The sequence below is a fragment of the Serinus canaria genome, chromosome 1 (genome assembly GCF_022539315.1).
Source record: "Serinus canaria isolate serCan28SL12 chromosome 1, serCan2020, whole genome shotgun sequence".
NCBI lineage: Eukaryota > Metazoa > Chordata > Aves > Passeriformes > Fringillidae > Serinus > Serinus canaria.
Genome location: NC_066313.1, coordinates 99,706,790 through 99,721,223, shown reverse-complemented (window position 1 = coordinate 99,721,223; position 14,434 = coordinate 99,706,790). Strand labels below are relative to the sequence as shown.

Genomic DNA, 14,434 nt, shown 5'->3' with positions numbered 1-14,434 from the left:
GACCGGGCTGCTCCCGGAGCGCTCCCTCCCCTTCCGCCCCGTTCCCAGGAGGGAGTAACCTGCCTCCGCGGTGGCCGCCGGCTCGGGCGCTTTTGTTCCAGCGCGGTGTCTGGTTACTGTCACGGCGAGTTTCCTTTCCCAGGGCGGCCCCGCCGCCTCCGCCGGCGCGGCTTGAGGTGGGCAGGAGGGCCAGGCCTGCCCTCGCCTTGCCCGGTGCCCTCGCCTTGCCCGGTGCCCTCGCCTTGCCCGGTGCCCTCGCCTTGCCCGGTGCCCTCGCCTTGCGGCCGCTCCCCGTGAGGGTCCCCGCCCGGTGCCGCTGTCCCCATATCTCGGCAGGATGGGGTTGCCGGCAGTTTCGCAAGAATTTGGGAAACCGCAGGGACGTAAAGGGTGGTGAAAAGCACGGGTGAAGCTTTGTGCTCGGCGGCGTTGCCGGGAACAACCCCGGGGTGCCGCGCAGTGTGGGTTTCCCGCTGTGGTAGCGGGCAGTGCGTGTTGTGCCTGTCCTTGTTAGGCAGGACGCGTGTCAGCTTTCCTAGGCTGGAATAATGAGAGCGGCTGGAAATTACAGTCACTTGATACTGAGGCCATAGAAGCTTTCAGCTATTTTAATATTTTTCCTGCTACTCTTGGTTTGGATCTATGTAAACACTGCACCTACACAGTCAGTTGTGCTTGCTCCGTGAGTCCTTAGTAGCCCACAGTGCTTTGTGACCAGATTCCATCTGAAAAGAAAAAGCTGCTTTTGACAGTGCAGCTTCGACCTGAATCGGCTCCAGCTGATACTCAGCCAGGCTGCTTCAAGTGATGCTGATGTGGAACGGTGTGGACCCAGGCCAGCTCACAAGAATTAGTCGCAAGGTTAGAACTCTCTCCTTAGTGAGACGAGCATAGAGGGACCAATGCAGAGTTTCTGCAGTATCAGGATTTGTCCTTTTGATCTTTGTTTTGTCGTCCTTCTGCTGAAAGTCACTGTACCTCAGGAAGTCAGAAGAACCTACAGTTCAGATCTGACAGGCACATACATTTTTTTAATTCTTGCCAGGTACTGTAGTTACTTTTAAATTCGTGCTAGTTATTCACTGACTTCTGGAGTAGTGATCTTAGATGACTTTAAACTGGGAGTAACTACAATAGTGTTGTGATGCTTGAGGGTGGGGCAGAGGGTGGTGGGGGAAAACAGATTTATCATTTAGAGAAAAGAACTGTTGCTTTAGTCTTTGATGCTCACTGCATGCGGTCTAACTTCAATAATAGTATATGTACTAGATATGTAGAAAAATAGTTATTTGCAATGTGTGTACTTGCATGATTATACTTTACTTGTTTTAGCATATTTCAGACATCATCTGTTTTTAAATTGCTGTCCTAAACTTTTTGAAACAAGTGTATTTTATCACTTCCTTAAAAGTAATTAAATTTTTTTGATGACATGAGTGTACCATGTAGAGTAGTTTATCACCAAAAATGTCTAGGACCAATAATAAAACATGAAACAGCATGAACTGGCAGGTTTGCACTCCAAGGTCCTAGCCTAGAATAAACAGTTTTTGAAAGGGCCAGGCTGCGCCTGCAAAAGCTTTTGGGATGACATTCAAAAGGAAAAAGTTGCTTAGAAAGATTGCTTACGTGAAATGACTATTTAAGAAAAGATCTTTTAGTAAAAATAGATAAGTTTAATTCAAATACATAGACAAGTGACCTAAATACATAACTTGGATTTTTGATTTGCATGAGTTGTGTTTATCTGTAGCATAGCAATATCCTAATTACAGACCCTATTCTGCAAGAGTATCCTTGGGCAAAAATGTTCTTACATTTGCCTGAAACTCATTGTGATTTCAGTCATAGTTTGATACTAATAATGTCTTAGCTGTAACTCTGAGTAAAGCATTTCTGCTAACCTCTCAGATTTGCTGACACAGTTCTTGTAACGCTGCATTAGCTGCATATGGAATGACAAATTTTTGAGCTCTAAAACTCAGCTCAGACACTTTCCTTGTCTTAACAACTTAAGGAATTTTTAATTGACTTGATTTTTCATTTGTTTCCCAGTGCAATCCTGTAGTAACAGTGGTACCACCAAGGAGGTGATATTCTGTGATGGGTGAACAAATTTAGGAGGAGGACTAGAATACCTTTAAATACCTTTAGATTAGAAGTGTACTTAATCACAAAGTGCTGCTGTTACTTAGGTGTGCCGAACAGTAGAATATAGTCTTTCTTTCTTAAAAAATAAAGCAGTCAATTTTTTTTTTTTTTTAGATAAAATGTGGCTTTATTATTTGCAGGACTTCTGTTTCTACAGGTGCAAATAGGTCAGTGATCCACATTGCATCTCTGACAGCTTTTTTAATATCTAAAGTTGTTACACTATTTTTAAAATATTTTGTCTGTGTGTGTAGTTTCAGTTTCATGTTGTAAATCACAGCACCTTTAAAGCTTGTGGAATGATGCTGTCTCCTACTGACTCAGGGTCTACTCAGGATTCATAACAAGCGTAGGTTTGTTTTTCATGGTGAGAATATGCCTGTTATTGCAAGTCATCTGCTTTCAAGCAAATTAAGTATTGATGACTTGAGTTTGCATTTGAATGCCTGAATAACTAGCCTGATCCTTTGATCTGTACTCTCAGACATGCATATTAATATCAACTGGAGGAGAATGAATACAGTTATGGCAGCCAAGTTTTGGACACCAGTGTGCTGAATGAACTGGCCATCATAAGGAGATGCCATTTGCTAGACTTTCTGGGAAGCATTTGTGACAGCTGTCATTAGGAGCTTTAATTTAGATGCTCCAGACTGGCTGTGGAGAAAGTTCTTTTTTTTTTTCCACTGCTCTTGACCGAGTTTATGGTCATTTGTTCAGGTGTTTAAATAGGTGGTATGAATCTTCCTTCTCAAATTTCTTTGTTTTATATTCTGTATCCAGGATTATTTGAACTTTGCATGAGACAAGGGATGCTAGTGTTTAACAGTCATGCTGATATTTTAAAGAAACTATTATTATGCAAATTTTGCTTTGTAATTTAATTTTTTTAATGCCACACTGTCAGTGTGGCATTCTCTGTGTCAATATATATTTCTGACCTGGAAGCTGAAATTTATCAAATGTCTTGCCACCTGTAGCATTGAGCCTGTGGTTGTGATTGTCTCTTCACATTCTGTACCGTGTAATCAGTGTTGTACTTGTCTTCCACAGGAGCAAAGGCTATATTTACAGTCATTACTGGTATAGCCAACAAAGGTAAATAGTTAAAGCCAAAGTGGAATCACCTAAATGGACTGATCTGTGGGGGTTTTGAAGAGTGTCCATTGTGTCTCCATTATAGACAAAATTATATGCAGTAGTCAGCTGTCGCTCCTCATGCCGAACTGCTGTCAGCATAGTGCATTCTGAAGTCTGAATTTTTCACTGATTTGTGGGGTGATGCTTTCTTGTACTGAGTTAAAAATGGGAATTGGAAATTTTCATTTAAATAAATAGTATACACTATATTTCACAAACTGTTGTGATAGATAACAGATCTTATATGTATGTAAATACTGTCTTGAGAAACACATAATCTGCATGAAAAGTGTTGGAGGGGGATGTTCAGATTTTTCATATCCTTATTGGTACCATTTTACCTGCTTTGTTTTTCCATTAACACAATCCTAGTCTGTAAAGTAGTAATCATGTCCTGTGGTCAGCTGATTGGGGCAGGAAAAGGCAGGAGCTTTTTTTGTTGAATTCAGTGCCTTCATGCACTTCTGTGTGGTCTCTGCAGCTCTTGGTTTTCTTCTAAAGGTGTTGAGTTTTACTTCTTTGAATGGTTCTGTTGCTTTTCCTATGACATCGGCAGTTCTTATCTTGTTATTGTTGTTTGTTGTAGTGTAGGCAATATTTCTTCCCCCAGCTGTAACACAAAGTAGATGTGAGAAAATTGACACATTTAAAGGTGTGTCTGTTATCTTTGAATTGGTTGTGGTCAGTCACACTGACTAGTTGTTTGTCATTTGAAATGCTAAACTTAAAGTCACATTGATACATAGAGTGAGGTGGGCATTTATTATTTCTGCACATCAAAAATATTAGCTTTGGGTGTTGACTGATCTTGGCAGGTGGCAGGTCTACCAGCTTTAAGAACTTACTCAAGATACTGGTTTGGAATTGTGTTTTTTTCCTGTGGCACTTGGTTGGAGGAGATGTTTTGTTTTGGATTTGAGGCTTTTTTTGTTTGGGTTCTTTTTTTCACCAGATATAATTCATAGCTATATTCCAATAATGAAACTTTTAAGCACTTTTCCAGGCCAGAGTAGATTCATATAATTGGTTTTTTTCAATCTTGGTGACGTTCAAGAGGAGAACCATTTAATCAGTAAAATTGGAAAAAGTTAGAATCCCTTCAAGGAATGTTTAAGTTTGGGCAAAGTGGTTGAGTACCACCATTGCTGTGCTATATGCTTGCATACATGATACCATGCTACTTATTCTTTCCTTATTCCCTGAAATAAGATTAAATGCCCCACCCACTGGAAATAGAGGGGAGAAAAAATCCTATGTAGCAGATGGGAAAATGAGGCACAACAGCTTAGTGACCCCATCTAGCATCATTCATTGAGTCTGTTCTAGAACTACAGGAACTCTGATTTTTTTGGGACCTACTCCAGTGCCTTGACCACAAAGTTACTGCTAGTTTATTCCTATCAGTAAGAGTTACCATATGTTACCTTTGATACAAGAAACCTCTGTGGTGTGCTTAATGCTCCACTATTTTTTGGAGGAAATATTTTTTATTATTAATTTATTTATTTATTCAGTGAAGCCATTCAATATTGTGAGTATGTATCTTAAAAATACTTTATTATGGTCTGGGTCTGTTTCCTGACAGTGTTGAAGTTTAAATTAAAATAAATGTTAAAAGAATACTTAAATAATTTAATCCAAGCATTAATTTATTAAAACATGCTTAGCTATATGCAGATGATGTGATGAAATGGTATTTTGTGATCTTAAATATCCAACAATACATAGCTCTGAAACATAAAACCCTCTTTGTCCTGCATATTCAAAAGGTGGTGGTTTTAAGATGTAAATATTATTTGAATTATTTCTTGCATAACACGTTTGCTAGAATTAGTTACTGTTGGAACTTAGACTTACTCGTGAAAAAATGCTTTTAGCTTCATGGGTATTCTTTCTCCTTCTGTCTTCCTGTAGCTGGCTTTTGTTACATAGTCAGAACTATACTTCAAAAATCCTGAATTTTAGGAAATAGTTAAGTTGTCTCACAGCTTATTTCCTATTTTTAGCAGAATGTATCAAAATAGTAAATTATAAAATAAGCATTAAAAAGTGTAAATTTCACCCTTTGAATTTATTGTGAATTCTGAGAAACTAGCTAACTTCTGAAAATCAGTGTGTGCAACACAGGGAAGTGCAGTGCAAAGCCTTGCTGTGCCTGCTGGCTGCCCCTGCTCATAGGGGAAGGGCCTGGCACATCCTCCCTGTGTGCATCCAGTCCTTTGGCAGGAGCCCAGAAAGGCACAGGGCATTTCCCTGGGCCTGGGACTGCAGGAGGCAGGGAAGGTGAGGTGCACCTGCCTTCTCATGCAGATGTAGGCTGGGTAATAAGATTTGTATGCTGTCAGGTGCCAGGTCACTCTTAAGATTATGTGTGCAAGCAGAAGGAATTTCTTCTATTTTCAGGTGTGCAGCCGTAGTTGGATATATTAAGGTAGGTGATTTCTAATAATGTGTGTGTTTCTTCTTCCTCTTTGGAGCAGTTGAACAGAGAGTATGTGCTGTGGGGGTTTTAGCTTTGCTTTACTAAGGCTGCTGAATTTATGTGTTAAGTGTAATAATTTACTACCCATCCACTTGTTTAGGTAGGGAACTGAGACTTTCTCTTCCCTGTCTTTTTCTCATTTTCTTGGGTTTTTGGTTGATTGGTTGGGTTTTTTATGTGAACATATTACCACATGTGATTTGGAGCTGGTTTTAGCTACACAGACTACTTGTCCAAGACAAAGATTTTATAACAGTATATGTACAGCATCTTGAGTAATGTTGTGGCACTTGTTTGACTTCAAGGTGAGTTAATTCAGAGAATCAAACTTGCTGAGAGCTGCAAACCTTTTTACTCTTCTTTTCGAATGTGACTTGGCACGGTGCTGGAGAAATGCCAGCCAAGGAAACATTGCAGTGCAAGAAAGGGGACTGCTTTTCTGTATTGTTCAGCTGTACTCTTGAGTCATACTAGATAGGAAGAAGGTGGCAAAGTAGATAGGGTTTACAAAATCACATAGTTAAAGTTGCCCAAGTATTCTAACTTAAAGAAATTTGGCTTTGTACCTAAATGATTTGCAAGTTAATGGCTCTTATCTGAGGTTGTCTGTGGAGAGGCAAGTTTCAACATCCTGTTGTTTCTTTTAATACTTAGCAAAGGAAGAAGTCAGTCACCTTAGACAATAAAATTGAAAATAAATTATATGGAATTCATGGAACTTGAGTTAACAAAGTTTTATATTAAAAAATGCTTGTGGGATTTTTTTTTAAGAAGGAGTTTTTAATACTTGCATGAACTATTTCCAACAGTATATGTAAAATGTTTTGGATAAATTCTATAAGAGAACAGTTAGTGAAGTCTTAGATGGTGGCTAACTTCTGCTATTTACATCTAGTAAATTTTAATCAGGTCAGGATTTAGGTAAGTGCTTTGGATCTGTGTGGCTTCACAGCTCAGAAGTTAGGGCACAAGTCATTAATTCAGATCCTATTAAAGCCTTATATTTTATTTAAGCACTGGAATAGATTGTGAAAACTCCTGAAGGTTTAAGAAGGGCTTAGACATAAATGTCTTGTGAGCAGCATTGTAGGAATAGCTGATCATGCTTTGGTACATGGAGATAGATCAGCTGACCTCTTAAGGTCCTTTTAGTCTATTTTCAACTATTTTTTGCAGACCAACAAGTTTTTTCTCAGGGTAGCTCATTGCTGCTTAGAATATCAATTTTGAGTGTGCACAGTTCAAAAGGTTTTTACTAAATGTGTTTCCACACAGTGCCTTGTGGCACAGATTTGTTATTAGTGCTTCAGTGGGAATGCTGCATTTTGTGCTGCTTTGAAACAAGCCAGAAGCATTGTCACAGCTTTACTCTATCCAAGGACCTCACAGTTCTTGGGCTTTGTCAGTTGAGAGTCCCTTGAAAACCCAGAGGGAAAGAGCTCGGATCCATATATACCCAGTGTTTTAGTGACTAAATAATACTGGAAGTTCTCATGTGTTTAAATCCAATAACTGCAGTTGTTTTTTAGATCTGGAAGTTTTCCCAGTTGACAACTAGGAGTTACCTGAAAGAACCTTCATCACCTATGTTACTCATTGGCATGTTAAAACTTCCACATAACAATTTGTAAGAGGTCTGATTCAGACATATTATCTCTTTTGCTTATTTGTGTCCTCAAAGCATCATTCTGCACTGATATACAGTTAAATTCTTGATTTAACTCTTGTTAAGTCTTGATTAATTGTTAAGTCTAGGAATATAACATTTCTTGTGTTTACTGAGTTTTGTGGTTCTGCTACAAGGCACCAATTACATGGAAAAGCCAGTAGTTGCCAAGTCTACTGAACTCTGTTAATAGTAAAAGGACTGCCTACGAATTTATATGCTCAATTCCAGTATTAATAATTAGAAAATGTTGAGTTCGATGGCAGAAGAATTATTCCAAAAATGCAATTGGTATCAGTTTCATAAAGAGTTTTTAAGTAGCTGACAAACATAGTTGAGAAAAAAAGTTAAAATATTTACCAGAAAGAATACTTAAACATCCCAAAATAGTCCAACAATAGTCTAAATGCAAAGGAGAGTTATTCTGGGGATGGGAGGAGGTGTCAAATATTGAAGAAGGCCTCGGAACAAACTTAATGCCATCAGAAAAAAAAATCCTTTTAGACTGTAGAAAAGAACAAAGATTAACAGAATGTAATGGAGATGCTAAACTAAATCTAAAAATTTCAAGTGTATACTATCTATCATATTATTGATGAAACTAAGGGGAAAATATGAAAAATGAGTTCAATAGGAAATGTAATGATTTGCCCACTTAAAATTTCAATTGATATGGTTTGGATACATGTAAAAACAGTACATTCCCAGTACATTCCATGTACTGGAAATTATGGTTACCTGACATTATTAAAACAAGATATCCTGCCCCAGATTCCTTAGTCCTAATTGTGTTTATGGATGCTAGGTGCTGTATTGTACATACAAAATTACTCATCTGGATCCAGTGCTAATCAGAAAGGTAGATGTGAAAAGCATTAGGTTTATTGTGCAGGTGAGTTTTGCCAGACTTCTGAGACAAATTGGATCTCTTGCAGTAAATGCTGGAACCATAATTTAAAAAAAAAAAAGTGGCATTATGACTTGCAGATCAATATGTAACTGTAGTGTGTAAAGTGCAGGATTTTCAGTGCTTCAAAGGAAGTGGTTGATTGATTGTAGGAAGATGTGGGCTACATTTCTTGGTGTACTTTTTTCTTACAAAGGGTTTGGTATGACTGTGTTTTCTTGATGCCAGTACCTTAACATGTGATGCTACTTGTGACCACATCATCCCTGCAGTGTGGTTTTTATGGTTGTGCATTACTGGTCCGGATTTTAAATAATTTGCACTTTAAAAAAGCTTTCTTTAAACTGTCTTTCTGACAGGAAAGTCCTAAGAGTTCTTACAATATGAGAGTTCAATGGGTTGAAACCTTAGATTTTGAGTGCTAGAAATATTGGTGATTGATTGACTTTTGTGTCATATGCTAGCTGCCTGATCAAGATTCCCTGGTGTCTGTCTGCTTTATACTTAGTAGAGAACTGTAGGATCTCTGTATTCCTGTCCATGTGCCTTCAGGAAAACTGCTGGAGCTGTGTTTAGGTATTGATTTCTACTAATTTAGTGAGATATGGCAACAGGTGTAAAAGCTTTGAGGAAAGAAATTTTGTTCCTTAATTAACATGACTTTTTCCACTGGAAAACAGAATAGGAAGTTGAATCAGAGTCGATTCATTCAACCCTTTTGTAGGTTGCCTTTGTAAGGGATGTGCACCCTCCTTTCCCTGGCAGAAATTGATTGGTTATCTATTCAGGTGTAAGTAGAAATTTTCTGTGGACCTTTTCTATTATTTTTCTTATACTTCTCTTGTGTTGCCATCTGAAATATGTTTTACTTCTGAAACCAGAGTACTGGGAATAGCCAGATCTTGGATCAATTCTGCTTACTTAATTGTCCTGCTATGGGAGGAGAGCACCTGAAGAATAATCAAGGTCTAGAGTCTCTGTCCTTTGAATTAAACTAATCTGAGAATGTGAAAGATACATATTCAACCTTCTCTTAGTATGTGTTCATCATACTATTATATCTGCTCCTAGCCTGTTATGTCATCGAGGCATGCCCTTGGTGCTAGTTTAATACTAGAGGGAGTCTACACCCAGCAAAACAAAATGTGTTTCATTTGCTCACCTCTTAAAAGTGCTGCTGACCTCCTCATTCCACACTGGTTTCAACAGTGCCATTTCCAATTAGAACCTTTTGGCTTTACATTTTAACTCCTAAGAAAAGCTGTGCACTTTGTAGCCTTTCCAAATACACAGCTACTTTCCATTTAATGGTATATAACCAGCAAACCATAAATCATATATACATATTCTTCTTTACCTTACATGGCTCAGACTGTTCTGAGAAAAACTGGTTCTACCATCCAGTGACTCCCTTAGCATAATCATTGCTTGGGTAGACCTGTTTGAAAAGATCTTGTTAAGCCAGTGCTCTGGCTCAGACAGGACTGCATGGTGCTCATGCTGATTCCTTGAGTTTGTTCCTAGCTCCAGTGAGTTTGTTTTGCTTGAGTTCAGCTGAAAAGTAACTGTAAGGAGTGCAGGATTAAACAGGAAGACCAGATTGTGCAAAACCGTTTATTTGTTTTGCAGAAGTTTGCTGTGGTTTTTCTGGTTGACTGCTGAGAAAGTCAGTGAGGTTGAAGATTAGTGCCTTTTTAAAAACAGAGGTTGATCTCGCCTTTTTGTCTTTGAAGGGAGGCTTGCCTGGAGTTTCTGAGGGTGCATTTCACATCCAACTGATTTCAGTTGTCTTAAAATAGTACATGTGAGAACTTAAACTTACTGTGTGGTAAATTCTTATTTAACTTGCAGTTAATATACATTACTATTTAGCAGAATGACTATTGTAGTGGGAATCACTGTTTCTGAAAATCTGCATGTGGAGTGGAGTCAGTGTAGAGCACATGGTTTTAATATACAAATTGCCCTATTTTAGGCCCCAGAGTGTAGCCATTGTTGCTGTTAGGACATTACAGACTCCTCCTTTTCAGCTAAAGTCAATTTTATTTGTTTTACTGATTTTTTTTTTCTCTTTTTTTTTTTTTTCTGATTGCAAGATTGAAGGAAGCTATGTTGTAGCGTGAACAGAATGTAGAGATGTGTAGCTAAAGTACTCATTTTAATTTATGTCATGAATTTTAGAAAAAGGGAAGTATGTGACTTGTGGCTTTGATTGTAATGATATATGTGTACTCAATATAAAGCTTGTCCCTGTAAACAAACTTTATTAAAACCACTCATTTCTGTTACTTAACTAAGCTGGTATTTTTCTGGTCTTCCATTTGATAATATCAACTTTTTATGTATCTTAAGGAAGGATACTACAATACAATATTCACTGCCTGTACACCCTAAGTAAAAGATACTACAATGTGGGGAATGTGGACTTTTTGGAGAATCATCAAATTACCCTTTGCTGTACAGATAAAAGGTTATATTAACTGCCCTTAACTGAGACAGCTTTTAAAGATTATATTCACTCCTGTACTGCTGTAGTAATGTATAGCACATGCCACTGATTTCTTACTAGAAAGAAATCTTTCCGTCATGGAAAGATGACTTTCAGAGTCGACCAGAGTCATGTCAGAAATCTCTAATATCTTCCTCAAGCCAGGAAAGATGAGAAAATAGCTCTGCTACCATGTACCAAATGTCTGCATTAGGAAGACAATCAGAAAACCCTGTCTTCTTCCCCTCCCCACCACCTAAACAAAAAAAACAAAAAAATGAAAAAACAAATGCATAAAAACACAAAAACACAAACGAACAAAAACCCCAAACAATATAAAAAAAGCCCCCCAAAAAAACCTAAAGAAACACCCCTTCAAAAAAACCCAAGCCACCTGTGTCATATTTGGGAAATCCATGATTCCTATAATTTAGCTTTTTCTAGCTGCATCTTCCAGAATAAATAAATAAATAAATAAATGCTCAGTTGCTAGAGAGGTGGTAATCATCTGATTGAACATTCAGTGTGCTCGCAATATTTGAAAATTATAATTTTTAAGTGGTTAGGATTTAATCTATCACATATGAAAGACTCTTCTCTAGCCATATGCAAGCTAGAAGATTCTATTAGTCAGAAGTTGTTACAGAAGATGTTAGGAAAGTTGTGAAGAATTCTGCTGAAAAACTGAGTAGTGGGAAGGAAGGTGTGAAATGAAGCCAAAAACTGAATTTCTGAACAGCTTTTATTAACTTTCTGACATCTGAAAGGTAACTATCTATACATGTATGCAACTTTTAAGTAAATTAGGATTTGAAAAAATTGATTAATTAGATTTTGGATTCTCCAGGGAAACAATGCACAATTGAGCTCAAATTCTGTCTCCAATGGTAATGGAAAATGGTAACCATTTTTAATAGTTTTTCATTTGTTTCTAAAATGATACTGAATTGCTGTTAAAATTTAGGAGCAAACTAGGAATTAATGCCTGAGGTGATGGACTGTACCATAACTTAGAAAATACATACTTTTACTTAGAGCTTGCTATTGGTCATGCTTGTTGTGTAAACAAAAAGTCATTCAAATTCTTTCGGGGAAAAGTATCTCTTAGAAATTTTCCAAGTATACCATCACTGTCAAGCAAAAGAAAGCCTTTGTTGACCAACAAGATATTCAGGGGTTTTTTTTGTTTGTTTGTTTGTTTGTTTTAATCTTTATGGCTAAATTTCAAATTCAAAAGCCTTTTTCTGTATTGCTTATTAGAATAGCCCTTAGGAAAGTACAGAAAGTGGTAAATGCTGTAAAATTGATGGTAAAATTAGAATTGCACTCAAATGTTTAAGTCTATACTGTAGTTATAAATTTTCCTTATAATAGAGTAAGGACTGACTTGCTATGTAAGGTCATGCTCTCAGAAGGAGCCCCTTTATCTGTTCATTTTGTGTAGCTTTTTGCCATTCAGTCCTCATCAGGTTTAACTGTTTTGCAGAAGTTGTAGTAACGGAAAATAATGTTTAGCTGTGTAGTAGTGAGGCCTCAAATGCCAGGTGGTTTTATGTATTTCTTACAGTGACTTCATCCAGGTTGAGAATACACAAGGATCAAAGCAAGGGTGGCATTACATGCCAGCAATAAGGAGTTTTCCCTATGTACTGTTTACTTTCAATTACTTTTCATTTTTTCAATTTCAGTGTTTACTTTCAATTACCTGCTTTTGTAGAATACGGAGAAGAGAGTACAGTAACATGTTATGAAAGCCTATTTCCAATATATTTCTGTACTTGGATTCAGTATTTATTTTCACTTTCTGGGTCTTTTTTACAGAATGGACAGCAAATTGTGGATGAACCTATGGGAGAAGATGATATCAACCAACAAACTGTAAGTAAAAGATGGCTGTAGTAAAAACACTACAATTTTGGAGCACGCTGACATCACTTAATTCATAATGGCAGTTTGCCCCTAGTGTTTTGTTGTTTGAGATTACTGGACATGGGGTGCACTCCCAGATCTTAATATTTTTGGGAGTGTTTTTTTTTTTTTTTTCTCACTGACTCAGGTCTAGTTTGGTATCCTACTGTTCTCAAAACTCATTCCTCAGCTTTTAATAGTGTTTCAGGGAAGGTCAAGGGTGAGGAACAACTGTGAAAGTGTAGCTTCCATTGTGCTTGTTATTGAAAGGCATTCATCAAAGGAATTCTTAACTTAGGCTTCTTAAAAATAGAGATTGGTACTCAAGAGAGGATCAATGTACCTTCCTGACTGTGATAATTTTTAAGGTTCCTTGTCTTCATGTCAGACTTGCAGTTTACAAAACTTCATAATGTGAAGATACCAAGTTCAGTTTTCTTGTTGCAGTGCCTGTGAATTTTGTCAAACATGAAGTTTGGCTGTGCTTTCATGTTAGAGAGTACTAGCTGAATCTTAGGTCTGGTGATAAATGGTTTTGCCAATAAAAACAATTTTTGAAACTCCATATTTGGTTGGACTTCAGGGTTTATATGCTGCTATTGCATGTTGTGCAGACTTCAGGTTGTGAGTAGATGGTCCAAGCTGTTTCCCATTCCACCTGTGCTGCTTGACAGGGAGGAGGTAGAGGAGCGGTATCAACCTGAGAAAAAGGGGAGGGTGGACAAAAAGGTGGTTTTAGTTTCATCTTTGTTTCTCACTATCCTGGCAACAGGTGAAATAAATTTTCCCTAAATTGATACCCTTTGGCCCATGGTGGTAACTGGTGTGTGCTGTCCCTGTTCTTAAGGCAGGGCATGAGTTCTTCTCCTACACATCCTGCTGAGAAGGGGGATTGAGAAAGTGGCTGGGTGGGTGTCTGGCAGCCAGCTAAGGTTTATCTCTCAAAATGATCAAACTTCTCTTTCAATATTTGATAACTACAGGATGCTTACAAATGTTTCCCTGTATTTCCTTTGGAAATTTCCAAACTGCTGCTTCTATGGGGTGAGCAACTGATTTTCATACAGTGTAACCATCAAAAAGTTAAAACATTACTCTAGTATTCCTTCTGTTGTGCTTGAGCTGCTTGGTTAGGATTGTTTCAGCTTTTTAATGTCTCAGACAAGTGTTTTAGGACTATACTTTGCATTTATTTCTAGGCTTTGTAAGTAAAAGGTTGCCAGTTGTGGTGTAAATTACTTATAGGGGTTTTTAAACAACATGTTGCTTCAGCTGCTCAGTCAGTTATAGCTGGAAGTTAACCAGTGCTGTCAGTCAGGTGATAAATACTACTTGAGCTGTGGTGTGAGATTCTGTCAGTCCTACATAATCTGCTTTGGTGCAGATTATGTAGGACTGACAGAAACTACCATTGAAACTCATTTAAGTTGTACTGTTTAATTTTGCACTTAAATGAACTTGGGTCACTTACATAGTTGCTAACATTTATAAAATTTCTCAGCTGTAACTGAGGACAATAGAATGCCTAAGGTGTGCTAGCAAATCACATCAGAATACAAAATACTTTTGGTAGGTGTGTAAAGTATGCAAGTTCAGCACAGAAAATTGCCATACTTCTGTGGAGATAGAAGGTGAAAGCTTGAAATCTGGATCCTTTTGCTGTTGTAAGTGCTTGGATAGAATGCTGATAAT

At 37.8% G+C, this 14,434-nt stretch overlaps 1 protein-coding gene across 4 annotated transcripts in view; it reads left to right on the top strand.

Moving 5' to 3' along the window:
• Positions 1 to 14,434, top strand: part of RPS6KA3 (ribosomal protein S6 kinase A3) — a 74,281-nt gene that overhangs the window by 535 nt on the left and 59,312 nt on the right. For all 4 annotated transcript variants that reach the window (XM_030234361.2, XM_050970876.1, XM_030234360.2 and 1 more), the window contains exon 2: positions 12,656 to 12,712. In XM_030234361.2, coding sequence (XP_030090221.2) covers positions 12,656 to 12,712 — 57 coding nt within the window. The remainder of the gene's footprint in view (positions 1 to 12,655; positions 12,713 to 14,434) is intronic.